This window comes from Daktulosphaira vitifoliae, unplaced genomic scaffold (assembly GCF_025091365.1).
Source record: "Daktulosphaira vitifoliae isolate Bord-2020 unplaced genomic scaffold, ASM2509136v1 Scaffold_4, whole genome shotgun sequence".
Lineage (NCBI taxonomy): Eukaryota > Metazoa > Arthropoda > Insecta > Hemiptera > Phylloxeridae > Daktulosphaira > Daktulosphaira vitifoliae.
The window spans coordinates 20,803,169-20,831,066 of NW_026099575.1; the positions used below are offsets into that span (position 1 = coordinate 20,803,169).

At 29.8% G+C, this 27,898-nt stretch overlaps 2 protein-coding genes across 9 annotated transcripts in view; one reads left to right on the plus strand and one right to left on the minus strand.

Annotated features, from left to right (window-relative positions):
- The window catches only part of LOC126905607 (myosin light chain kinase, smooth muscle-like), a 55,815-nt gene extending 42,047 nt beyond the window's left edge, over positions 1-13,768 (plus strand). For 2 of the 3 annotated variants that reach the window (XM_050685490.1, XM_050685491.1), the window contains exons 19-37: positions 5,038-5,206; positions 5,490-5,535; positions 5,605-5,737; positions 5,804-5,963; positions 6,024-6,098; positions 6,163-6,483; positions 6,667-6,826; positions 6,898-7,178; positions 7,649-7,849; positions 7,926-8,149; positions 8,338-8,500; positions 9,159-9,321; positions 10,628-10,761; positions 10,835-11,129; positions 11,197-11,338; positions 11,404-11,603; positions 11,680-11,832; positions 12,460-12,583; positions 12,929-13,761. In XM_050685490.1, coding sequence (XP_050541447.1) covers positions 5,038-5,206; positions 5,490-5,535; positions 5,605-5,737; positions 5,804-5,963; positions 6,024-6,098; positions 6,163-6,483; positions 6,667-6,826; positions 6,898-7,178; positions 7,649-7,849; positions 7,926-8,149; positions 8,338-8,500; positions 9,159-9,321; positions 10,628-10,761; positions 10,835-11,129; positions 11,197-11,338; positions 11,404-11,603; positions 11,680-11,832; positions 12,460-12,583; positions 12,929-13,510 — 3,726 coding nt within the window. In that variant the 3' untranslated portion in view covers positions 13,511-13,761. Of the gene's footprint in view, positions 1-5,037; positions 5,207-5,489; positions 5,536-5,604; positions 5,738-5,803; positions 5,964-6,023; positions 6,099-6,162; positions 6,484-6,666; positions 6,827-6,897; positions 7,179-7,648; positions 7,850-7,925; positions 8,150-8,337; positions 8,501-9,158; positions 9,322-10,627; positions 10,762-10,834; positions 11,130-11,196; positions 11,339-11,403; positions 11,604-11,679; positions 11,833-12,459; positions 12,584-12,928 lie in introns of all 3 variants that reach the window. The other variant, XM_050685489.1, reaches the window with a different exon arrangement.
- A 7,559-nt stretch (positions 13,769-21,327) lies between these two features.
- LOC126905604 (E3 ubiquitin-protein ligase MYCBP2-like) overlaps positions 21,328-27,898 on the minus strand; it is a 136,636-nt gene continuing 130,065 nt past the window's right edge. For 5 of the 6 annotated variants that reach the window (XM_050685479.1, XM_050685480.1, XM_050685476.1 and 2 more), the window contains exons 53-67: positions 27,774-27,852; positions 27,473-27,703; positions 27,281-27,395; positions 27,026-27,216; positions 26,840-26,968; positions 26,525-26,785; positions 26,039-26,371; positions 25,739-25,972; positions 25,527-25,655; positions 25,176-25,448; positions 24,845-25,036; positions 24,312-24,419; positions 24,057-24,239; positions 22,333-22,606; positions 21,328-22,248 (exon numbers count right to left, since the gene is read on the minus strand). In XM_050685479.1, coding sequence (XP_050541436.1) covers positions 22,133-22,248; positions 22,333-22,606; positions 24,057-24,239; positions 24,312-24,419; positions 24,845-25,036; positions 25,176-25,448; positions 25,527-25,655; positions 25,739-25,972; positions 26,039-26,371; positions 26,525-26,785; positions 26,840-26,968; positions 27,026-27,216; positions 27,281-27,395; positions 27,473-27,703; positions 27,774-27,852 — 2,848 coding nt within the window. In that variant the 3' untranslated portion in view covers positions 21,328-22,132. The remainder of the gene's footprint in view (positions 22,249-22,332; positions 22,607-24,056; positions 24,240-24,311; positions 24,420-24,844; positions 25,037-25,175; positions 25,449-25,526; positions 25,656-25,738; positions 25,973-26,038; positions 26,372-26,524; positions 26,786-26,839; positions 26,969-27,025; positions 27,217-27,280; positions 27,396-27,472; positions 27,704-27,773; positions 27,853-27,898) is intronic. The other variant, XM_050685481.1, reaches the window with a different exon arrangement.

Below are 27,898 nucleotides of genomic sequence, written 5' to 3' on the forward strand. Positions count from 1 at the left end.
TAAATCACTTAAAATCATATTTTTAGTAGTCTAATCTGCAGTCAGGATACAATATTATGAAGTTTTTAAAAAAGAATAGTAGCAGATAAAATGATTAATTTAATGAATCAATTTTTTATAATTCATTATTTAAACGAAGTTAATTATAACGCTAAACATATATCTTTTTTTATGATACAACTGTATAAACAAGTACATTGTTATAAAATGTTATAGATTTGCAATGTTTTATTAGAAGATGAATATTGTTTGAAATCGAATACCTGTGAAATTTGGCCGCTTAGTTTCTTGTAATTGCTACCTAAATTTTTCTTGGTACTTCATGCGTTTAATATTCCTGTATTAATCAAAATTTGACACTTCAAACCATCCGATATTTAATATTACATTAAAAATACCGTCTATTGTTTCTATCTAATTTTGGGTACATTACCTTGACGTACAAATAAACAAATTTTTTGTTTGACGTAAAATTCGCGACTATAATTCTAGACTACAAAAGACTTCAATATGTTTTAGTTGTAAGTAGTTCAAAAAGCAGCCAACGAAGAGTGGCTGTGCAGTTGTTTTACACGGTTGGCTGTCTATGTAAACGATTTATAGAGTTGTCTGGAGATTCTATATTCGGAGTTGTCTCGAAGATTAAAGAATGATTTCATATCATAGAAGTAGAAAAAAAAACGATGCAAAAAGCCCAATGACTATAGAGGGATCATAAATCGTACGCATATAGACACATTACAAATGTTATATAATCACTTATTAAGTAGCAACAAGTGTACCAGCTATGAGAGGTTTTCTTAACGCCTAATCGTTAAATGAATATGTACACACTTAAGTAGCGAATACGCAACGGGCGTGTAATGTGTTTCAAATTATAACGTAAATTATTGTCTCATCGGCTGTCTCCAATTGTACACTGAGTTTATTTTACTTTATCCTTATTTGGTCAAATTGGCTTCGAAACTACACTCATCGGGTGTGCTGGGTGTGCGCTCATTTATTTTTCGGTAACGATTATATTGTTATTGTTTACAATAACTTGAGTATTATTGTTTCGGCTGTGGGCGAAATTTGTTACCGTTCTAGAAGACAAAAGAAGAAAAAAAATTAGCAGTAGTAAAAAAAATGAACATGCGTAATTGCAAAAACCGTAAGTGACAATGGCCAGAGTGTGTACTCGCAACATGTTTTCGCATATGTTATATAAAAAAAAAAAATGCGTATATATTTTTTTACAAACTAGTATATAATTTATAAATTGATATAAAAAGCGGCACTTTTACGAATCATCAATCGCGTCCTTGCAAGGCCGATTTCATTACCCGTTCAACAGGTACAAAAGTAGTGTATGCCTTATAATCGCTACTGTAATGTTAAGATAAAAAATATCTACATGTCATGCATCGAAATCTCTACGTCGTCAATGACTGTCTCACCTAATACCGTGTAAACCAATGCATTTAGACACATTAACCTGAATTTTATTCCACATAGTTTCATTTTTTTATCCTTCCTGTACTCTATGACTAACCAACAATTTATGACAACTACGGATTTGTTATTAGCTGTTCTAGATAAAAATAAACACTCTGATACCATTGTCGCATCATTGAAAAATGACTAGGTTGGTATCTGCTGTTCACTAAGCATCTGCTGGAATTTGGTTTACTATATACGAACATTTCAATATTAATATTAAATTCTATTGAACTTTGCAAAAGAACAAAAATTGAATTGAATTTATTCTAAAAATCACATCATTGAGGAGCAAACTGTTATAATAATTAAACATATATCATTAAAATTGAAATGATGTAAGGTATTTCCGAGGTTTCTTTATTCGTGCATTTGAATAAAAGTACATTTACTAAAGAAACGATATGTAATGACGTATGTGTGGCCGGTGATCTGTTTGATTATGCGCTACTTAACGCGATTGATTTATCAAATGTGTCTGACACATGACAATCACCTTCGGCATATCAACTTTATTTTTTTACCTGACTGACATTCTTGGCGTTATCACAACTCCGTCAATAGTTTGTAAAACCCTCGTGTCACACGAATAGTAAAATAATGTCACAATTGTCGCTCGAAGCTTATCTATGAACCTTATCAAGCAAAGTTCTATTCCGCGTTTTGTACAATCTCGCAACCAAAACGTTTTTCAAAACAAAAAGTTCTAATTTTCTAATCAAAAATTATGATTAGAATTGCAATTATTTCGTCAACATTATAATTATTTTCAAACTTAACAAATTAATTTTTCAATGTTAAAAAAATATACAATGATAATGTAGAAACAACAAATATCAACTAATTGATTAAATATAATTAACGGTAATATTTAATTGTTTGTTTTGAAAGTTTTTTATGACTCAATTGTATTTATTATCTTGAGTACTTCAAACACAGTAAACACTATACATATGAGATCCTTAAAAACAATTAATGTTTATTAGTATTTTTTGTCAGTTAATATGGGTTTGGTAACACTAATGGATATTGATTCAGATAATTTTTGGCAAAAATAACTAGAATAGTTACTGAAAACTACTACTAAAAAAACTATTGTAGTAGATGCAAAATAGGATGAATTATTTAAAAACCATTATAGTAAAAATTATATTATTTTTATGAAAATGTTTAAAAAATAATTTGACAATATTTGTTATTTTTATAGAATACTATACCGGTAATTTGCAAATTCAAATAAATATTATTTCTGATTTCGTTCGCATAAGGCCATAATGTAATTATTGTAGTGAAATCTGTGCAAAAATGATACATTGCATAGATTTTTAATACAGTTGACAATAATAATAAACTCTAATACATTACATGCCTCCTAAGACATATTTTACATGAAAGTTGGAACTCAGCCAAACTCTTCTTTTTAAAACGTGTACAGGTCACTGTATCACACAATCGCTGAACTACTTCACTTAATGGATATTTGTAGAAAACATAAGTATTCCGGTTGTCATATTTTTAATAATAGTCAATAAATAGTATTGTATGAAATATTTAAAAAATCTGACATAGTACATGCCAGTGCTAATTTTAAGCACTATAAGTACTAATAATTATATACAATAATTATTCCTTGTTTGATATATTTTGACAAGGTGTTTTGAATGGATTCACCAATGTGCTGATAGTGTTATTTTTACCAATTGTTTTATGTTAATAAACGTCACGTGCGAGCACTGCTAACGGAAGAGTAATATTAAGAACAAAATGTACACGTTTTCCATATAGCTGTATGTACATATAGCTGATTATTTTTTTATCAAATAGGGTTGAGCTATATTTCATGGGCGAATCCGACAGGCTATATTTCAGAGATTTTAAATTTCTTAGAATATTACAAGTATGAATATAAAAAAATAACATTTGAATTCTAATTTATTAGACTGTTTGTATAATCGTCAATTGTCAAAAAAATGTCAAGACCATAGTTCATTGTAGGTTAGACGAGAAGTTAATGGGTTGTAAAAAGACATTAAATGGCGTATGGTGTTATGTATTAATGTCCTTGTAGGCATTATTTTTGTATTAATGATTCCGAGTAAAGTTTAAAAAACCGTTAAAACGTACAAGTCCAACATCGTGAATTTTATTTTTGTCGTATTCGCCTACTTATTTAATATTATTCAAACAAATCTCTTGGATCTTTTAAAAATATGTAATTTCAAATATTAAAAACAATACATAAAGAAAAAAAAAATAGCATGTGTACATAAAATATTGTTTCTCTATGCCGTGTAGACTTAGTACACCGTTGCTGGTGTATGCCTGCCTTGGATGAGGTGGCTTTCACTCCATATAAAGAACAAAATATAAGCTCTGAGCAAACCTTAAGTGGTACTCAGAACCGTGTTGTCCGAATATTATTCGCAAAATACTATTACATAAATATACTTATACAAATTATGTATGAAATAAGTGTGAGTAAATTATATTTGTGCACGAGTATAGTGTGTGCGTTTGACCGGGTCATTAATTTCAAGTAGTAAATATCACAAGTTGCATTTTTTTTTTGTTTCACTAATTATCAGTAGCACATAATTTACGCCGCCTTTCATAGTACTTTCTGACTATGCGAATAAGATCAGTATATTATTTGTGTTTTATATTTTTAAATGGTTTATCTCGATTAACACTTGTGAATTTTTTTAAATGACCAAAGTTCGCCATTTACGTACGTCGAGTTAATTTTATGGAATTTATAATTGAACTAAATAATAATACAAAAAAAAAAAAAATACTTGGTGTAGAAATAAATGAAGCGTATAGAACTGGTCTTGGAATGTTGAAAAAAGAAAAACCGTGTAATCCGAAGGAAAACAATATCTTTAATAATTTCTTTTTACATGCACCGTCTTATGATGAATTGCGTAAACGTCTCATAACTGTTGAGTAAACAGACAATATCTGCCGTAAATATGTACCTGTGCCCGTGTATATTACATGTCCATAATAGAAAAGATTTCCTTTCCTGGTCAGTATGGGAAAATACAGTGCCCACGCGTTTTCAAAACATTTGTAATAAAATGTCAAGAAGACATCAATGAGTTTTTTTACATAAAGTACTGCGTCACTGTATTGCTATTATTATTGTACTGTCGCTCCAATTGTTGTTTTATTATCTGATACAATGCATCATGCATTACCAGGATTACCATGCAGTGGCGTCTGCGTTAATGATTCTATTGTTTTAACGACTATATTACGGCAATCCGAAAACGTGTCCAAAGATGTCAAGTCCTTTGCACTGGTCGTAGATAGGAAACCGTTTTACTCTTTATCGTCTTACACCCGTCGGCGCAGCTGTTTTTCTAGTCGGTCGTATCACATTTCAAGGGATCACGATTCGATTGCCGGTCCGCGAGAGTAACACTAGCTGCAACTCTGCCGCAGTCACGTTTAGACCGCGGTCATTGTCGGTTGAATTCGTTTTTTAGATAGGACGCTCGCGCGTTCGATCAATCGTTAACCGAATAATAATATCGTTTTGTTTATGTTCCACAGCCTGAATACTATCGCGACGGATCGGAGTTTGTGTGCCTGTCGTCCGGAAGTCGATACCAGTTGAAAATACCTCACGTCAAAATCAGTCACACGGGCACTTATACTTTGCTGGCATCCAATACGCATGGCGAAATCAAAACGCTGATATCACTTCAGGTGTATTCGGCAGGTGAGTCATAAATTTATTTTGTAAAAAAAATCACCAAAAATCGTAGAGCAATCGGATTTTGATAATCGACAAGGAAGATTTCTCGTAGTGAATTATAATTAAAGCGAATAAACACCACTGAATGGGGCGACCCGTATAATTAAAATGTACAATTTATATTTGTATTGTAAAAAAAATCACGTAAACAAACGTACACCTTTGTAAGCTTCATTCTGTTCACATACCCTATCGACATTTGCATAGCTACAGCCATTTTACGTGACCCTTTTGTATATTGTTTTAGGACACGGCAAAAAAAATATTATGGAAAATGGAATCAACCGCAAAACGTAAGACCAATTCACGCGCATCGTTGGTAAGCGACACTACTAGTAAACCAACTTTCCGTTTTGATTTAGAACTGTTGAAAGATTACCAAGAATAAGCCGACCGTTAGTGGACGTTGTGTGCTCAGAGAACGATATCGTATCGTTTGAATGCAAATTGAACATCACTCCGGAAGCAGATATTAAATGGCAAAAAGACGGCAAAGTGAGTGGAAATAAAAATAGTATAAAAATCAAAATATAACTAAACGATTTTGTGTATGCGTTGTAGTTGGTTAGATTAGGAAAAGAATTTAAATCCGAGTTAGTTAACGGTGACACGGCTCGTCTTGAAATAACCAAAGTCAACCCTTCGCACGTCGGTGTCTACACTTGCACTGCCTACAACGAATTAGGCCAAGACTCGACGTCGGCTCGTTTGAAATTATTAGGTTTTTCTATTTAAATGTACTTAAAAAAAATTTAACCATACTCATAACACATTATTTTAGATTCTGATGAAACAAATTCAAGTGATTTGTTAGACGCACAGAAAAACACTATGATAAGTTCGCCTATACTCGCTGGTTAGTAGAAACAACTAAAAATTTTGCTAAAAAATGTCTGTATTATTGAAAATGAAATATTCAGGCGAATGCAATGAAAGGAGCTCAAGAAGATTAAAACGGAGTAGTGCCCCGAAATTTTACGCTGTGCTCCATGACAAGATTGTCGACGTGGGAGATACTGTTCGGTTCCAGTGTAGTGTATCGGGTTATCCTCCACCTTGGTCGTCATGGAAAAAAGACGGCGAACCTATTGGAATAAGCAGTAGAATAAGAATTCGAGAAGACGACGATTTTAGGTCTTTGGAAATATGTGACATAATCCCCGAAGATGCCGGTCTTTATACGGTGACAGTAGAAAACAAGTACGGCAAGATTCAAACATCAGCCAAACTCCAAGTACTACGTATGTATTATGTTAACATTTATTACTTTTTATTTCACACAGACACTAAACAGCAATTACCCACTGTGATATGACCCCAAAACTCGTCAGAGTTAAAGGTTATTGTGGTGGAAGTGTTAGAGTTTTATAAATATGTTTAATAATTACTACTTAGTAATTTTTGTTTTTATAATTGTATTGTAGCAAGTCACGATGTTCGAAACGACGTCGAAATAACCACGAAACATACTCCACGGCCTAACGAAGGTAGAAAGCAGTCAGGGTCTACGGCTTGTACTGGGGATAGTTTCACGTTGAGCTGTGACATTAGAGGTAACTCTATGTCAGATGTAACCTGGTACAAGTAAGAAAATCAGCACTTAAAAATCTTACTCACTTTAATGACAATACTGGGTACGCGATTATAATTTTCAGAAATGACGAAGAGATCATACCCAATGATCGAATTACCACTAATAGGGACGACCTAGTTGCCAGAATTTCGATTTCAAACTTACAGTCCGACGATACGGGTGTGTATACTTGTATAGCGAAATGTGAATCCGGAGTAACTAAATGCTCTTCAGAATTATCCGTGTTTGATGCAAACACAGCCAAAGATCCGTACTTAAAGCCTCCAATATTTGTCGAGGGTCTTGTTCCTAAACTAATAACTCGAGAAGGTGAAAAAATCGAGTTGCCTGTAAAACTTCAAGGTATTTTAAATATTTAGAATCATTTTTCATTGATATGACTTATTTTATAAAAAAAATCTTTATTGCTGTTAATTAGAAATAAATGTTTTATTAATAATATTATTCTGAACAAAAATGGTAATTATTGGTTAATGTATAGATATCAAATTTACCATGCTTAAAATGTTCTATTTTACTTTTCAAACTTTTATCGATCTGATAAATTTTAATAATTTTTTTTTTAACATAAGGCAAACGCTGTACAAAATTTTAAGTTAAAATCAATTCAAAATGCGTAGTGTCAACTGCCGTAGAGTTTTTTTTTTTACAAAAATATGGATAATTGTTCAAATCAACAAAAATTATGTTTCAAACAGCTCTCACCGTAATAACTATGAAAAATCTAACAATACTTATCAAAGTGTAGATAAAATAAAAATAAATTACCTGTGGAAATATGTTATAACTTGTTTGATATTAATTGTTGATAGGTGCAGTTCCTATGAGTGTAACATGGTTCAAAGACGATATACTCATCCCAGATTGTAACGACTTCACTTATGTTACTAAAGAAAATGGAATTTTTTGTCTAGCTATAGCGGATCCTTTTAATGCAGACAGTGGTCTATATAGTTGTAAAGTTATGAACTGTTATGGTGAGGCAATTTCATATGGTGAACTTCAAGTAAACGGTAATAATTTTACAAATATTTTTAACCGTTAATTTTATACATTATTATACTAATTATTAAAATGATAAAATCACAGAAATCACTCCTGAAATCGCCGAACAACAAAAAATAACGATGGAATATAACAATAATGTGAGCTTGTCGGAAAAATCTGATTATGCTCCTCGAGATCAGATCAATACATTGCCGGCCAACATTCTCTGGGGACCGTGCGACACGACTGTAATGCGTGGCGCTCGAGTGGTCTTGGAAACTTCATATGCCGGCAAACCTGAACCACTCATACAATGGCTTAGAGCGGTAATTATAATTATAATAATGTCGTTACAAAAACACAAAGCTATTACAATAATTATATTTAGCTATTGCTTGTAACGTATTGAGAGATAAGGTATTAAGTTTCTATAGCGCGTCAAAAGACATTAGAAAACCCCACTTAGTAATACTATGATTCATTCAGTGCTAATGAATGAACATGATGTTTACAGGGCAAAATATTAGAATCAAACGAACACTTGTGCATTAGCAACACGGACGGAATCTCTAGTTTGACCATCGAGTCCATCACAGCTGATGATTGCGGAAAGTACGCAGTCCGTGTCGACAACGGCCTAGGAAACGATTATCACTACGCTTCGGTAGCTGTTGAAGGTAATTTATAAAAAAAAACACCAATCCAAACTACGTAATTAATTTAGCCACGGGCAGAATAAGATTTGAGATTTATTTTATTTGAGACTTGTGAGTGATGCACGTAAGATGCGACTTACAATATCTGAGCAGTTTTTTATAGTATTGACAGACCTACAACAAGAGCAGTAGTAAAGTAATAGTGAAGAAATAAACGGCAATAACAACGACTGGTATTATTTAATAGTTAACGGGAGTGCCACTTGACAGCTAAATTTACATTTCGCTCTCGGGAGTGTCTTCATTACTTTTTACAATTATTGCGTTGTTTTTTAACGAACGAAATTAATAGTTTTCGTCAACTGTAGTAATTGTTTCGTCGATCTACTCGCGTGTGCTACAACGTCGTACGTTCTTCGTCAAACGTTATAGTTAATTAATTATGATAAAACATTACGTTAAATGCATTTTCTCGCTCGCTTTGGCACTCGGCGTACTCACAAACGCGATAACACCACCTCTTACGTGTGAACGACTATTGATATTATAAAATGATTTACATGATTACTGTAAAATCGTCCAGTTAAACCGGTTGTGTATGCGCACTGAGAATGTCTGCTCAACGTTGTTAAACGGTTCTGTATGTATAAACATTATTGCATTTTAAAACGTTTGACAGGACCTCCAGATCCTCCGGCTGGCAGACCTATTGTTTCGGTGTCTGAGACCAGTGCAGACGTGACCTGGTCTAGTCCGGCTTATGACGGTGGTTGCATGGTCACCGGTTATAGCGTAGAAGTTCGATCTTTCAACCAGACCCAGTGGAAATTAGTAGCCGACAAGTGAGTCACATAATATTAGTTTTGAGCTTCACGGGTCTTCTCATTTCTTTTCCTTTCTCAAGTATGTACATATATATAAATTGTTATCGGAATACGATGACTCAGCCGCCGTGTACACCACATGATTACCTTGTTATTGACCTGGATTTCAAGAATAATAATGTATTGCGCTCGGTTGTATTGGATAGCTTAATTTTTTTAATGAAGGGATAGATGCCTAAAGATTTTTATTTTAATCATTTGTTAGCACATGGCTATAGGTACCTCTATTTAACTATAAAATTGCGGATATGTCGATAAAGAAAAGTGTATGTATTTATTCAATTTGATTAAACAACTTATTGTGTGACTTATCAGGTATCACGAACGTGTTTTTGAATAATTAAATATAGAAGCACATAAAAGTTATCGCCTTTCAGTAGAAATATTTATCTTATAATTTCACTAAAAGTACCATCAGAATATTTATTTATTATTTTAAAAAATATTAAATTATCTCAATAAGCCTATGGATTATGTATCATAATGTCAATAGTTTTCTTTCAACTTATTCATATCTATGAGTACAAACTACAAATGTATACAAACAGTTTAAGTAAATAGATAATTTATTTCAATTTAAGAAATAAGAAAAATAATCGACACATGTAGAGTATTTTTAAATTTATGAAACATAATATTATGAACTTGCATACTTATTCAACGCGTCATTTTCTCATTTTTATATTTTTATGTTGACTAGTATATTTCTTTATTTATAATAACTCACGTATAAAAAATAATAAAGCATAATTATCTGCTTTAGTAATTATATTAATTTATTTTAATTTTATTTCAAAAAAGTATTTTTACCTATGATGTATAATCTAAAAGTTGTTTATTAAAGAATTAACAAAAAAGTAATTGATAAAAATACGTATTAATGTCAAGTTTTTTTTTGTACTTTCATTCACTGGCTGTATGTTTTTTTGTATCGGAACTAATAATTGATGATACAAAAATACATTTGTTATGACTAGAAGGTCATTAAACGGTTCCTAAGGGGATACAAATAAGTTTTTGGGTAGATTTTTTAACCTGACAACAAAATGATTTTAAATTAGTAGATTGCTAAAGATTTTTTTCTATAGCTGAAAATAAATGTTATGACACTAAATTTAAATTAAACGAATCATTATGGTTAGTTTTTTTTGTACAATTTATTCGATAATAAGAATTCAAGATCATAATATATCTAACACGTATTTGTTTGACGCACACGTGTGGAGCTATTACCATAACACGTTTTTTTCTATTTTTATTTAAGGTGTCATTCTTTATCTCATATAGTCCGAGGTCTGGCGCCCGGTGAATCGTACGTTTTCAGAGTACGAGCTGAAAACATGCATGGATCGAGCGAAGCCAGTTTGGAATCGGTGCCAGTGTACATACTACAAACCGGTAAGATTACCAGCATTTGTTTACAAAAACCATCTGAGTAGTTTCCGACGAACACTTAATAATTAATTTTTAGATTATGGTAATACTGTGGTACCGAAAAAAGTTACCATTGAAAGCGGAGAATTGTTTAGCAGCCAATATGAAGTTTTAGATGAATTGGGAAAAGGTCGGTACGGTGTGGTGCATAAGATAAAAGACCGCGAATCGGGCAAGTATCTAGCAGCCAAATTCGTTAGGTGCATCAAAGCCAAAGATAAAGAAAAAGCACAAGAAGAAGTTGACATTATGAACTGCTTGAGGCATCCTAAATTGTTACAGCTTGAGGCGGCTTTCGAGAATCCGCGAGAAGTTGTTATGGTTATCGAATAGTGAGTTCTACTTGTCTAGTATACGGTCGTTGAGAAAATAATACTGAATGAAATTTCTATTATTTAGTATTTCCGGTGGAGAGCTGTTTGAACGTGTAGTAGCCGATGACTTCACGTTAACGGAAAAGGACTGCATTCTTTTCACAAGACAAATATGCGAAGGAGTCGACTATATGCATAGACAAAATGTCGTTCATTTGGACTTGAAAGTATATATGGAGTAAAATAACACAATTTATGATTAATTTCTATTTTCAACATTGCTATCTTTTAGCCCGAGAACATAATGTGCCAATCGAGAACTTCCCATCAAATAAAATTAATCGACTTTGGACTTGCGCAAAAAATTCAACCCGACAAACCTATTCGAGTACTTTTCGGTACGCCAGAGTTTATACCACCCGAAATCATCAGCTATGAACCAATCGGTTTGGAATCTGATATGTGGTCTGTTGGTGTTATTTGTTATGTTCTGTAGGTTTTAATTTTAGTGTTCTATTTGTTTTATTCAAAATTGTTTTATTACTTTTTCTTTTTTTTTAATTTTTAGTTTATCTGGCCTCTCTCCATTTATGGGCGACAGCGACGCTGAAACGTTTACTAACATAACCAAAGCAGAATTCGACTTTGACGATGAAGCTTTTGACGCCATCTCACAAGACTCGAAAGATTTCATAAGTTCACTATTGATCAAAAGAAAAGAGTAAGCCTTTGTTAAAACTAATGCAATATGAAAAATTATAACATACTATTTGTAGATTGACGTACATTCAAATTTGATCTGGGAGGGGGTTAAATAAATTATTTACGTAAAACACTTTCTTAATTTTTATTATAAATTATAAATTTTAATTGCTACCTTTTTCCGCAATTTCAAATGCATTTTTTAAAGATTAATAATTATTATACAAAATAAAAATTTCATACAGTTTAATCATTGGCAGATAGTTGATAAGTATGAAAATAATCATAGTAAATATTTATGAAAATTCATAACAAAAAGTAGTAATAATAATCAATGACAATGTAGATTATTGAAATTAGTTGTGTGAAATGTTAACTTGCAGTATACATTTTGATTACGTAATGTAATTAAATATTGGAAATCAATGAAAATACTTTCATATTTATATTTACTGTAAATGCGTTGTACGTACTCCTGTAATATACAAATGTGTATTCTGCTTTTAATTAGAGTAAAATATTTTTATCAAAGGGTTATGCCAGAATAGGGTTGTGATGCGTATAAAATATAACTATTGGAAGAGCTTATATTTTTATTTTTATCAATGGTTAAAATACTTAAAAATGATTTTTTATTTTTCTACAGAAAAAGACTTACTGCTAAAGAATGTTTGAAACACAAATGGCTAGCACAGCAAGATATGGACATGCGATGTACTATACTATGTACTGATAAACTAAAAAAATTTATCATTAGACGAAAATGGCAGGTTAGTATTGTATTGATGATTTATTTGTCATGTTTAATGTGTTTCTTTTTGTTTTGAGAATAAGTATTTAATTTTGATAATAATTTTTAATTTAGATATTTAGTAAAAAGATAATATGTAAATATTTTTTTATTTGTTGTTTAATGTGTTGATTTTGTTCTACATTAGAATAGTTTGTATATCACTTTTATTTATGCTGCATGTGAAATAAATAGTCTAACTAGTTAATGAAATCTTTAGAAAATATAGATGAAATTTATGTAATGAAAAATTTAGATAGTGTTTAATTGTGTTTATTAACAATTTTTTTTTGTTTGTATGTGTGGTTTTGTGTGGTATTAACAGAAAACTGGTAATGCTATTCGAGCACTCGGTAGGATGGCTACGTTGTCGGCAGCTAGTAAACGTGGAGGTGGAAGCGGTAATGGTAGCATTTTACAAAACTTTAAAATGGCGAGTTTAAGTGAAGAAGATTCTGGCGGTGAAACTCCTCCGCAGTCTTTAATACGTGTCACCGCTTCCCCTGCCTATAGCGTAGACGCTGAAGATCTACCTCCCCATGCACCAGTGGTGTTACCGACCGTGTCTCCGAAATATACTAAAACATGTGACGCACGTAGTGACAGTGGCATAAGCGATTGTTCCTCGCTCACTGGGCCACCGTCACTACCGAAGTTTGCCCCCGACGATAGCCATTCCATTCGGGAAGAGACTCCTTCGGTAGACAATGTGATATCCAACCTTAACTGTGTGAAAATGTCCTCAGGTGACGTTACCAAAAGTAGCATTAAAACAAAGGAGAATAGGATGATTTTCGAAAAATTATCAAAAACATCAGAATGTAAATCCAAAGATGTTAGAAAAGAACCCATTCGCCTACAGACTACAGATAACTTCAAAAAGGCAATAGCGTTTTGGAAACAGTGACGTTACAGCACTATTATTATACTTAAAAAATGAAAAATATTTAATTATTATTACAAGTGTGTATATTTTTAATTGATTACAACACATTATTTACAGATAATTGTATATTATAGAAAGTATTGCCAAAGCTTAGATTCTAAAATTTTGATAGTGTATATATTTATATATATAAAATTTTTACATGTTGTTAAGTGTATCTAAAAATAATTAATATACAGAAACCTTATTCAAGTTTTATTTAACATCATTCAACTTGATTTTGCTATTAAAGAATAAAATATATTTATTTTAAAATTTTAACTAAATTTTTCAAAATATTCTATTTTGACTTGTCAAAGCAAAAGGAAGAATAAATATGTAAATGTTCAGATAATTGGTTTTTCTTATTTGTTAAAACTTTTTGGCTTGTTAAAAAAATATTTAATAGTATTTTGATCGTTATGAGTAGCCACTTTTTTTTTCATTAAATTGTTCAAGATAATTTTTTTTAAAATCAATCATTTATACCTTTTTTTACAAAATTAAATCAATATTACATTTGTGATAGACATAAAAATTGAGTTCAAAATTGTAGCATTCTATAAATACCATGTAAAAAATGCAGGTAAATTTCTCATGCATCCTTAAGAAAAATATTTTTGATATTTTTAAATTAGAAATATATTTAATATTCAATTAAACAATGTAATTGAGTACCATTGAAATGAGTGAATTACTAAATTATTAAAAAATATGTTTTCTTATATTTTTATGAATTATTAAAAACATAAACCACAAAAAATTATTTTTGTACTGTGAAGATTTCATGAAATGTACCTTATATATTTTTTGAAACTATATAATATGTCTATTACCATCTATTAGTAGACAACAATACAATGTATTTTACGGATATTAAAATTTTAATGACATATTACATTTTGTTAAACTATAACTAACATAAATTGAATCTCTAGAAAAGGTGTAACCAATTCATATGCATAAACACGCGAAGACTCGAACTTAAATTTAAAAATTGACTATTTTTTAAGAAAAAAAATAACAATTAATTATGTTTAAATAAAACCCGGCACAGGACGGTCGCGGCACAGTGATGACGTGGCATAGTTGGGTCAAGTATAATGATTAAAATCACTATCATAAAAAACCCTTCAATGCAAATCTTTAGATAGTGTTTAATTAAAAAAAATTGGTGGATTATTACAAAAGCTACATGATCTGCTATTTCTTTATTTATATCCCGATTAAGATAAAGTATGTCGAATGAAAAAGGGATATAAATATTATTTTTCATAAAAAAATTGTATTGATACATACACTTTTCAATAAGTTATAGCATTATAAAGTTTAAAAAAAATCGAGAATTTTCACACTAAAATAGCATTTGGTAGTCATTTTCACCGTAAAGACAAAATAAAGTCCGACATTTTTTTTTTCCATGATAAAGTATATTACATTAACTTTAATTTAAGGTATATATAAAAGTGTTAGAGTTTCCACAACACTTCAATTAACTCAAAAGTTAATTTTTTGTGAATAAGTTGTCATTTTGAATCCCTGCCCACGTAAAGGGTTATATTTTTAAAAAAAATACTAAATAAAAGGTAAAGACGTCATGCTTCTATAAAAAAAATTGATTTGATTGATTTTAATAAAGTTATGGCAGTTTTAAGTAAAAAAATGTTTAAAAATTAGCGATTTTTATATTTGTAATTTTTTTGGATATTTCTCCCATTTACGGGAAACAAGGGAAATTTTTCAATTTTTGAGGGTAATACTTTCGACTAGATACGATTTGTGATCTTTTGACGTATCGTTGAAAGAAATCGGTTCGATGAGAGTTGAGAAAAAGTGGTAACAGACAAAAAAAACACATCATAGTAAAACCAATGCCTTCTCAGTTTCGCATGGAAGCTAAAAATTTTAATGTTTTGACTAAATTTAATATTTAAAGTTGGAGTAATATTATAAATTTTAATTATATTCAATTAGAATTGAAAAATAAATTTCATAATTTAATGTGATATGAAATCCAAAAGTTTTTATGACATTTACTTGTAATAGTAGATTAAAATATGTATGTTAGTGTTTCTATGTAGTACACTCGGTATCTAAAACTACAATTTTTTTATTTATAGCACATTCTATATATTAAAATAGCATGATTATTACATTTAATACAATTGTAATTCGTATTTATAGTACTACAAGACTACAAGGATTTTACTAATAGTAAGCCAGTTATATTTAAATTCTTAGTTTTCACCTATAGTGCTGTCGTACGTCGCCAGTACAATGTCTGAGACACGAATAAATAAAGTACAAAATTCGTGTACAAAAGTACACAAAATATTTAGCGCTTATTGACGTCAAGTTCAACGTTTTAGCTCTTCCCGAGTTTTCCCGTTGGAAACACTGGTCATCTACAATCCTATCAATTTGTGAATGACTAAAGAGGCAGGTTTTAGATCCTCATCAGCAACCAGCACAACTACCTTTTCACTATACCTACTAAATGACGTTTAAGCCTAAAAACTAGTCAACACGCGAACTAATTATTAAGATCGACCAAAGGACCAACAGTCCATCCTTGACTTTAGCGACACATACACGCAGATTTAATAACATGGTGAACATTATGTGCAGGTTTCGAACATTTATCTTTTATTTACGAAGCGTAAGAAATACAAAATCAAAATACAACATAGCAATGTAACACAATATAAATTAAGCCGTTTGAAATATAAAGTTTCATGCGCTAAACATCCTGTCCCGAAATTAGACGTTCCTAAGTCTAAAAGTCTATCCCCTTCACTTTTCTCGTATACCTTTGTATATTCTTGTTAACACCATTATTAACTCAGTATTTCCACTTAATATGACATCATTATTATACATAAGAATTTAAAATTTCTTACTACAGTGTTATAAACTTATACTTAACTAATATTAAAGTTCTTAAAAACTTTCTCAGTTATTTATTACATTCAACTGGTATATCAAAATTCTTAGTTTTTACTAATATACGCTCTGTATATTGAAATAAGATTATATTTCTCACATACAGTACACCCGGTATATCAAAATTCTTAGTTTTCACATTTAGTACCCTTGTATAGTATTTTTTTGGTGGTTTTATTACTAATAATACACCCTGTATATTTGAATTAGTTTATATTTCTCACATATAGTACACCCGGTATATCTAAATTCTTAGTTTCGACTAATAGTACACCCTGTATATTCGTATAAAGTTATATTTCTCACGTATAGTACACCCGGTATATCAAAATTCTTAGTTTTCACCTTTAGTACACCTTGTATAGTATTTTTTTGGTGGTTTTATTACTAATAATACACCCTGTATATTTGAATTAGTTTATATTTCTCACATATAGTACACCCGGTATATCTAAATTATTAGTTTTGACTAATATTACACCCTGTATATTCGTATAAAGTTATATTTCTCACGTATAGTACACCCGGTATATCTAAATTCTTAGTTTTAACTAATAATACATCCTGTATATTCGTATAAAGTTATATTTCTCACGTATAATACACCCGCTATATCTAAATTATTAGTTTTGACTAATATTACACCCTGTATATTCGTATAAGGTTATATTTCTCACATAAAGTACACCCGGTATATCTAAATTCTTAGTTTTAACTAATAGTACATCCTGTATATTCGTATAAGGTTATATTTCTCACGTATAGTACACCCGATATATTAAATTCTTAGTTTTCACCTTTAGTACACATTGTATAGTATTTTTTTGGTGGTTTTATTACTAATAATACACCCTGTATATTTGAATTAGTTTATATTTCTCACATATAGTACACCCGGTATATCTAAATTATTAGTTTTGACTAATATTACACCCTGTATATTCGTATAAAGTTATATTTCTCACGTATAGTACACCCGGTATATCTAAATTCTTAGTTTTAACTAATAGTACATCCTGTATATTCGTATAAAGTTATATTTCTCACGTATAATACACCCGGTATATCTAAATTATTAGTTTTGACTAATAGTACACCCTGTATATTCGTATAAGGTTATATTTCTCACGTATAGTACACCCGATATATTAAATTCTTAGTTTTCACCTTTAGTACACCTTGTATAGTATTTTTTTGGTGGTTTTATTACTAATAATACACCCTGTATATTTGAATTAGTTTATATTTCTCACATATAGTACACCCGGTATATCTTAATTATTAGTTTTGACTAATATTACACCCTGTATATTCGTATAAAGTTATATTTCTCACGTATAGTACATCCGGTATATCTAAATTATTAGTTTTAACTAATAGTACAGCCTGTATATTTGTATAAGGTTATATTTCTCATATTTAGTACACCCGATATATTAAATTTTTAGTTTTCACATTTAGTACACCTTGTATAGTATTTTTTTGGTGGTTTTATTACTAATAATACACCCTGTATATTTGAATTAGTTTATATTTCTCACATATAGTACACCCGGTATATCTTAATTATTAGTTTTGACTAATAGTACATCCTGTATATTTGAATTAGTTTATATTTCTCACATATAGTACTCCCAGTATATCTAAATTCTTAGTTTTGACTAATATTACACCCTGTATATTCGTATAAAGTTATATTTCTCACATAAAGTACACCCGGTATATCTAAATTATTAGTTTTGACTAATAGTACACCCTGTATATTCGTATAAAGTTATATTTCTCACATAAAGTACACTCGGTATATCTAAATTATTAGTTTTGACTAATAGTACACCCTGTATATTCGTATAAGGTTATATTTCTCACGTATAGTACACCCGATATATTAAATTTTTAGTTTTCACCTTTAGTACACATTTTATAGTATTTTTTTGGGGTTTTATTACTAATAATAAACATTCAAGAATTTCAACACAAAAATAGTATATTTTTGAATACGGTAGCTATTTTTATCATGAAGACAAAATAAAGTCTAACAATTTTTTTTTTAATATTAAAGTATATTATATAATCTTTAATTTAAGATATATATAAAAGTGTCAGTATTTCCGGAATATTTTCAAAAATTAAGTTGTAAAAGTTGTCATTTTGAATCCCCCCATGTGGGCAGGTAAAGGGTCGAATTTATAAAAAAAAACATCATAGTAAAATTAATACCTTCTCAGCTTCGCATCGAAGCTAAAAATGAATAATACTTAGTTTTAATGAGTATTTTACACTTTTAAAATACAGAATTTTAAACAAAATTTTTGATAAGGGCAATTGAAAATACATAAAAATATTTTCGTTACTTAGCAATATAAAATTTTAGTTAAAATGTGTTAAATAGACTTAATAATGACAAAAAAGCTTTAAAAATAAAATTTTCTAAATAAAAGTTTAATTTTTGAATTTTTCATTAATTAAATCGATTTCTTGCAGAACATCCTTAAAGATAACCCTAAAAAAATGTAATTTTTTTTTTTAGTTTGGTAAGCTTGCCAGAAGCCTTTTCTGTATCTAGAGGTTAAAGCTTACACCTAAGCCACAGAACTAAGATTCCACAACTTAGGTATATGGACTTTAGAGAGTGACATAGCAGAACACGGTAAAATAATATAAGAGATAGACCAACGATTTTTAATATACCCCTTGGACTATATTAACCCGGTTCTTAAGAATAACATTCTCTACAAAGTGGAAATCACTACACGTAGAGAATTGAATATTAACCCTCTGACTGAAGAAGGAGGATTTGTAATATATACAGATGGATCCAAAAAATCAGGAAAAGTAGATACTGTCATTTGGGGACTAAAGCCACGAATAAATGTCAGCATATCAATGGGCACAACACCCTCTGTCTTCCAAGCAGAGATGATGGCAATACTGTTAGGGGCTCAGAACCTACTGGTATACAAGAATAGGATGATAATTATCTTAAGTGACAGTCAAGCAGCTCTGAAAGCACTCTGTAATGATCAGGTGAATTCAAAGCTTGTGCTCGAATGCAGGGAAACTTTAGAATCACTATCGAGGTTCAGAAAAGTTACAGTAGGTACTAGGACACAACGGTGTCACTGGAAATGAAAATGCTGACTTTCTAGTTAGGAAAGAAGAAAAGAACATCTATGTTGGACCAGAACCAATGGTAGGACTCACTGAGCAATCACTCAAAGTGCTACCCAAGAATTGGTGCAGAGAACAACATAGGAAAATATGGAAGTATTTGGTAGTACCTAGACAATCTAAAATGTTTATCAAGACCTCCGGTCTACTGTTGGGTGATCTTAATAGCATGATTAAGACACCAAATAAGCACTCTGACTAGTCTACTGACAGGACATGGTCTCTTGCTTAAACATCTTTAACGGGGTTATCGGAATCACTATTTTGCAGGAAGTGTGGAGTAGATGAGAAAGACTAATTTCACATTATGTACGAATGTGAAGCCTTGTTCACACTAAGATCAAACTACTTGAGTAAACCTTTTCCTGAAAAAGAAAACATTAAAAACCTAAAACCCAGAGAGATACTCAATTTCGCCGGAAAGACAGGACTCTTTGGTCATCCATAGGGGTGACTTGATGGTTCACCCTTATACACTTAGGTGGGTAAACCGAATCAAGACAATTTGGTATGAGGTGCGCACAATAGACCAACAGATCTGAGTGCATGGACATTATGTCCACCTCATTAATATTTAAAACTAAAAGCTTGCCAGAAAAAAAATGATTTTGTAAATATCGGCTTTAAAAAATATGATAGCGTTTCTCCAAAAGAAGGGTAATAAGGACAAAAATAATCATTTTTTACGACGTGCTGTAAGCATTGCATTATGTTTGATCGTATTTCTTAACAAATATCAAAATTTAGTGTTCCTAAATTTATAAGGTTTAATGTATGTGGTCTGATATCAGTTTCAGAACATAAAACTCATGTAAAAATGTAAAAATTCAATGAATTCATAATGATTTTTTACTTCAGGACAACATTTAAACTACGGTTTGTACGGTCAAGCTTGAGCAGAATTCATCACTATTTGATATTAAATATATAAGATTAGTATTTCAATCTGATGCCCAAGGTCTCATTTTCAATTTTCAAATTGATGACCTTTTGGTCATCTGAAAAATTAAATTTTATATAGATAATCAAGTTATGACTATTCTGCAGTTTTCAAAACTACATTCTTTATTCCAAGTAAAAAATTAGTCATTATTTCCTTAAAAATAATATAATAAATACGAAATTTCTTACAAAATTCGCATACTAAAAGTGGGGTCAGGTCATTCAATTTTTTACAAAAATTACCATAACCCTATATTTTTTACTGTATCAACCTCAAAATCACAATTTTAGAGTAATACGTAAATTTATTATGTACAGTTTCCCTTAAGTATTAAATCCTATGTTATTAAATCACATTATGCTTATAGTATGTTGTTGGTATTGAAACTAGACTTGTTCTTATTTTTAAAACTACCCATTGATATATACTAAATATCTTTGTAGTATAATTAAAGCAATCAAACTGTTATCTAAGTAAATATAAAAACTATAGTTTTATATTAATCGAAGTAATTTTATTGTAAATGTCAAAAAATTAAGTATTGCACTCTTTTTTTTTTAAATAATCCATTTTTAAGACATCATCTAGTAACTAAAAATGCAAATTAGAATAGATGAGTTAAATGTAGATGATTTTCATAATTACTAATACAAGAAAAAACATTTATAAATAATATCTAAGTATTAAAACAAAGCTAAATAAAACTTATTATTTTTTTTAGTCTAATAGCTAGATTGATTGGTTTTACAGTATAAAATAATTTTTAGCTTACAATATTTTATTCAATTCAACATTTGTAAATAAAAACAATTTTTATATTAAAATCCACAATTTTTTTTTGTCAAATCTAAATTGAATAAAAAAACATAAGTGTCTAAAATAATTTAAAGTATACCAAATATTTGGTTAAAATAAAAAGTGGTACCTCTAATGAGATCTCATTAATCTATAGTCTTACTACAGAACAAAAAAAAATGAATTAAAAAAAAACTGTTTGTGGATGATTACAAATACTTTAAATACTTAAGTAAGAATAATTTAAAATATTGCTTAATATCACCAGATTTTACTAATCATTTTAGAGACGTACCTAGATAGTAAATAATTATTAATATAATAATAATTGCAATCCGACGAATAATAAGTAATACGTTTAAAAATACTAAACAATTGAAATATCAATACATATTCTTACAAAATTCTAAACAATAAAAAATTGAACACAAGCAATTAAAAAACGTAACAAACAATGACTAGAATATGAGATTCATATGGTAAAAAAAAAAGCATTTTAACATAAAATTAATAATAACAATTTTTTCCATAATTTGATTTGGAACTTGAAAATACAGTTAATGAAAATTGATTAGTTAATGAATAATGAAGCATTTAAAATTTAAAACGCGTTCTCAAATTGATACTTATGTTAAACACTGTATATTAAATTGGTACACATTTAAGTATTTCAAATTAAAACCGCTATTAACATAACATTATAGCTAACTACGATAAATAATTTTTCTATTTATAATGAATAAATGTTTTTTTTAAAACGTATGAGCATTTCGGCATACACCACACCCCAATGCAAACTCTTCGCCTGTCGGAGGATGTTTTATGTGTAGTGGACATTCATCAACATTTAAAGGTGTTGCTCTAGGCCCTAAAAAATATTTGAGAATTAGAACATATTTTATAATAAATATTTGATTTTAATAAATTATAAAAAAACATAATTTAACATTACCGGCAGGACATGGTGGTAATTCACTAGGTAATAGATTCGTGACTCTTTGAAAGTCATCATGGCATGCGTTGCAAAAATGAGTTGTTCCAAAACAAAAAAAGACGGCAACAGAACAACAATATCTACATTTATACTCAAGAAGATCAGTGCCATGTTTAGGACACATCTGAGCTTGAGCCACGTCACTGCAACCACCACATACTAATTCAGTTGGATCATATTCTGTTCCAACGTTAACATCAGCCTCACAACGAGCTTCGCCTCCATAATATGCCTAAAAATAAAATGTTCAAGTTTAAAAATATTGACCTCGCAACTAAAAAATAGAATTATTATAAGTCAGCTATCATTTTGTATATTTTTATCAGATAAAAATAAATCAATCTACGAAATATATATATATTTTAAATGTATGATTGCTTATTATAAATTGATAAAAAAAAAAAACAAAAATATTTTTTTTTAGCATTTATTTTATATTTATTATAAGAATAACGCCCAATATGGGCAAACGAGTACAACGTAAAATTAATTTATAATATATGTACAAAATAAAAAAAATTTCCTTAAATAGTACATTGATGTGATAAAAATCAATAAATATTTAAAAAAATTTTCAACCTAGCTAAACTAATATAGAAAAAAACCCAACAATATCATATGATATGATATTAATCGTAATATGATCGAGTTATTTCAGCTATAGCAATAAAACGATCGGTTCAATGAAATTTGTACTTAATACTTTTATTTCGTAAAATTTAATTTTAAACAATTTTTGTATGAAACATTAGGTCGTATCACATATGGTTCGTCATATATGATGAAATATTCGTAAATATGCTAATTTCGGCAATTTTACGAAATATTATGTATTTTGACACTTTTCTAGAAAATTAATGGATTTAAAAGAAAAACTGTAAGGACTTAATTTATATAAAATAATTAGATCTACAATTTAGTTTTTATACTTTTTTTTGTGAGAGCGCTAATTTACGAGTTAATTGCTAGAAACTAAAAAAGTACCCCTTTTGGCCGATTTTCAACCCCAAGTCGGCACGGGTTAAACTTATCTGATCGGCCTGGAATTTTTTGTAGCCACTTTTTATATGTATACACACAAATTTGGGGGGTGAACCCGAAGAATTTCCAAAATTTTCAAAATAAGGGACACCCTAATATATATACATATATATATATATTATAATTAAGATATAATAATATATCATTATATAGAGTAACTCAGCAAGTGATGTATTACAATGTTTTAATATTTATAGTAAAAATTTACACCTGGTAAATTAATGTCATCAGTTAAAATAATATAAACAGTGATAGAAGCATTAGAATTAACATGCTTAACGGTGTTAACATGAGCTGCATACATACTAATCGGAATATTCGGAGGTATATAACAAGTACCTAATATAAAATTATCATTTCTACCACCAACACGAAAAAACACAAAAGTTTGTTCAATATTATTTATAGGTAAATGTATTAGTTTTGAAAAATGACATTTATGAACACAGATAGCTACACCATCATCTCTTATACATGAACTTTTCTTATCACTCCGGTCAGTTTTTATTTTATAGTATTTAATTTTTATTGAACACTAGAACGTGGATGAGACATGTTCTCTCTACAGCGATCAGTATTGTACTGACCATTTTTTTATAGTATCTTGATTATAATCATAAAAAAAATTCCTAGTTAATTACCTTTTTACATTTATGGCATACGTAGTAAGCATATTTTTCCATACCGTATGAAGCAGCTTGATCACCTTTTATAGCGCAATCTCCTTCGTACTCCAATCGCATCAAAGCTTTTCTTTTAACATCAGCCATCAAATCACGTATTGGAGCTAATATTTCCGATAAACTTGAATGCTCAATAGGATGCTGTTGTAACATTTTTTTTTTTACAGTTAAATTAAGTAAAAGAACCCCCTAAAATTATTTAATTATACTTACTTTGCATATGGGACACTGTTGAAATCCAAAAGTAATTCGTGGACCAGTCCATTTATTGATTAAAACTTTCTTACAGCATTGATAGTGAAACACGTGACCGCAAATGAGCTGTTAAAAATAATTTTTTTTTTTTAACATTTCAAAATATAATTATGTATTTAAAACATATTACAAACATTTTAATCAATTCACATGTAATAATTAATGTGTATCTATTTAAAAAATAAAATTTTAAAACAGTTAAAAAAAATAAAATTTATTTCAATTTTTGAAATTAAATCAAGCTTTTAATTTTTTTTATCAAATCCGAACCGACACATCAATTTTAAAATTTTTCGGGCAAAACATTTTTTATATCACTATTTAACAAATTAAATGCGGTAATTGATTAAACTAGTTCCATATTCAAACTGAACTAAATACCCCAAGTTTGGTTCGAATATTACTAATTATTCACTAATATTAAGTTAGTAATTCTTAAATATTGCAATGAACCAGTTAAATAAAATTCAGTTAATTATTATGTATACTACCTGAACAGACGGTGCTGCTGACAAAGCATCCGTAAAACAAATCATGCACATGTCTTCAGCATCTTGTTTGAGACATACATTTTCAGTATTTGTGCAGCCATGTAAACAAGGTAAACATTCAATTTCACTTTTGATTCCACCACATAAATGGCCACATCTAAGTACTTTTTGGCATGCATTCTGAGCATGAAGCTATAAATTATTAAATACGTTATTTGTTATTAAAAAATATTAAAAACGTAATAAATAAACTTAACTTACAAATATAAAGTGTAAAGTTATACACTTAAGATAATTTCTGACTTAAAATAAAGTAATGATATTTATATACCTGACATTCATCATTCGCGCATACGTTTCCTATTGCTAGGAGACCGTCGTTACTCATCATACCACAGAACCGACATATTCCTATTCTTGCTGTTTGAACATTAACTCTAGTAACTGGTACTGATAAATCCGTTGAATTAGAAGTAGTATCCCTAAACTCAACTAATGCTTGTAGAGTAGCTTTGTCAGCAAGTGCTAATAACCAAAAGAGTTTTGTTCGACCACACCCTTCATGCAAGTCAACTTTTATTGCTTCTTCTTCTTCTTTACACACCTGATATAAAATTAAAAAAACTAATAAGTATTTATGATTTAAATTACTTCACTAATCCAATGTAGTCTATTAATTTACTTGTCTTTGATGATATTTAGTTTTTCTGTTTAAATGTAAAATTCTATCACAATCAACACACAAGTTTCCACAATTAAGACATTGTACAGCAGCTGGTGTTTCACCATCGTCGTGGTTTGTACATAATGGCTAAGAATTATATATAAATAGTTATTATACTATCTTATTGGCAAGTATAAAAACATATAATTTTATTAATTATTTTCACTTACCCTGGGTGGAGTAGGTAATGAATTTTCAGGTTTTAGCCATTGCCCTGATGAAAGTCTTTCAGCATGTTCCGGATGTAAAACACAGTGAGAAGCTAATGCTAACCACAAAACTGGATTTCTTATGCAACTATCCATTGATCTATATTCTTTGCTAAGTCTAGTTAGGTTAAGTATGTTCTCTGCAACTGCTGCCCTCGTTACATCTTTCCAATTTTCATTTCTACAAAATTTTCCCTAAAAATATTTTTGAAAATATGTATTTATTTTTAATTTTATCTAGTTATTTAATTTATTTATTACATTAGACATATCCAATAATATTTGTATAATGTCATCAGCTAATTTTTTCGATGAAACACCTTTTAGGTACCAACGTGAACCATCTTCGTCCAAGTCAATATCATTAAGTTTTAGTGAATTGACAACTTTACTACCACTAATACCTTTGATTTTAACTTGTAATGTAAGAGACTTTGCAATTACACTTAAGAAATTATCAAGAAGTCCGACTCTATGGCATTCTAAAGGTGGACTAGCGATTGAAAATTCGGTTGATGGCAATCTAGCATCAGTTAATGAGGCTAATACATAAGGCGATACTTCTGGCAATACTCGTTTTAATAATAAGGTCACCTGTCGAATAAATGTTTTTTTAGAAATACAAATATAAGTAGTATACAGAATGTTCAGTAAGTAAGTAAACAGGTTAATTGTTACAAAAAATGAGAATAATAGATACCCGTTTCCTTACTTACTGAACACTTTATATAACAACTGAAAGATTACTTGTCTTTGAACTCGAGCACTACCAGTGTGTAATAAACTCAATAAATTTGACAGTAAATCATGCTGATTGGCTAAATAAGTTCTACCAACATTACTTCCACTAAGGGCCGAGACCATCGACAACATTTCGAAACAGTAAGAGTCGGTTGGAGTTAAGGTTCCGTTATTGGAAGAAGTATCTTTTTTACATACAGAATTTTCCCAGTCTTCTCGCATAGCAATGGCTTCTTTTTTTATAGTTTCAACTATATGAGTACATACCTAAAAAATATAGAATTGAGAAATAGTAGTATGAATTTTCTAGTTATAATTTACTTGTTTTTGTAAATGAGTTAATTTATTTTGACTGAACAGAATACCGACCATATGTTCTTTTAAATCTTTACTTTCTTCAACACTCGAATCCATTGTTGGTTGTTCACCTTGTATTAATTTACCAAACACCTAGAATTAAAAACACGGTTAGTTTATTTTAAAATTTTTCTCTTGTTAAAAAATTACTTGGAATGTAATCGACCGGAAGACTTTTAAGGTTTCATTTTCACACAACCGATGTTGAATTGTTGAGTAACTATATTGACGCCTATACGTTAAAGGCTCTCCGGGCATTGATCCCAAAACTTTTATATGTCTTAATCTTACTGATGAGTCAGCACCTCGCACTTCAATGCAAATAACTTTTTGAAATTCATCTATAAGATAAATTTACTAAAGTTTAATTCAAAATCTATGTATAATTTAATCAAAGTAACGAACCATGAATAAATGTCCCTAACCAACCACTGAATCTGTTTTCAACTTCAATTGTTTTTATTTTATTAAGTTGTTCAACCGATAGTCCACAAGAAAATACGATCATTGAAACTTTATTCTGTATAAAAAATAAAATATAACCAAATATGAATTAAAAATATCAGTTGAAACATGTGCATTTCTTATTATACTAACATTAAGATCGCGGCAGTTATCGATATGCACATAAACAGCTTTGGGATTCTCACATGGTTGAGTGCAATGTATGGTGATAGTTTTGAACTTGCTTTTATCATCATCACTAGACTCCCAAAATGTTTCTGTGGATTGATCTATTAAGTTTGCTATCATTGCAGGTCGACTCGATGCTGTGATTTCTATAGTGTCAGTTAAATCTTTTAACGAAGAAACAATACCTCTTTCGCACTATTAGATAATAAAAGGAATTTTAAATGTTAACATAACATAATAATTAATTTTAAATATAAAAGTTTACTTCTGATGGATCCTCACAAACTTCTTGATGTTCTTCACTATGTGACAATATTTTACTTATGTTACTGAATACTTTACTCCTGCTTAGTAAATAAGTATATTATAAAAAAACACATCAAACAATTA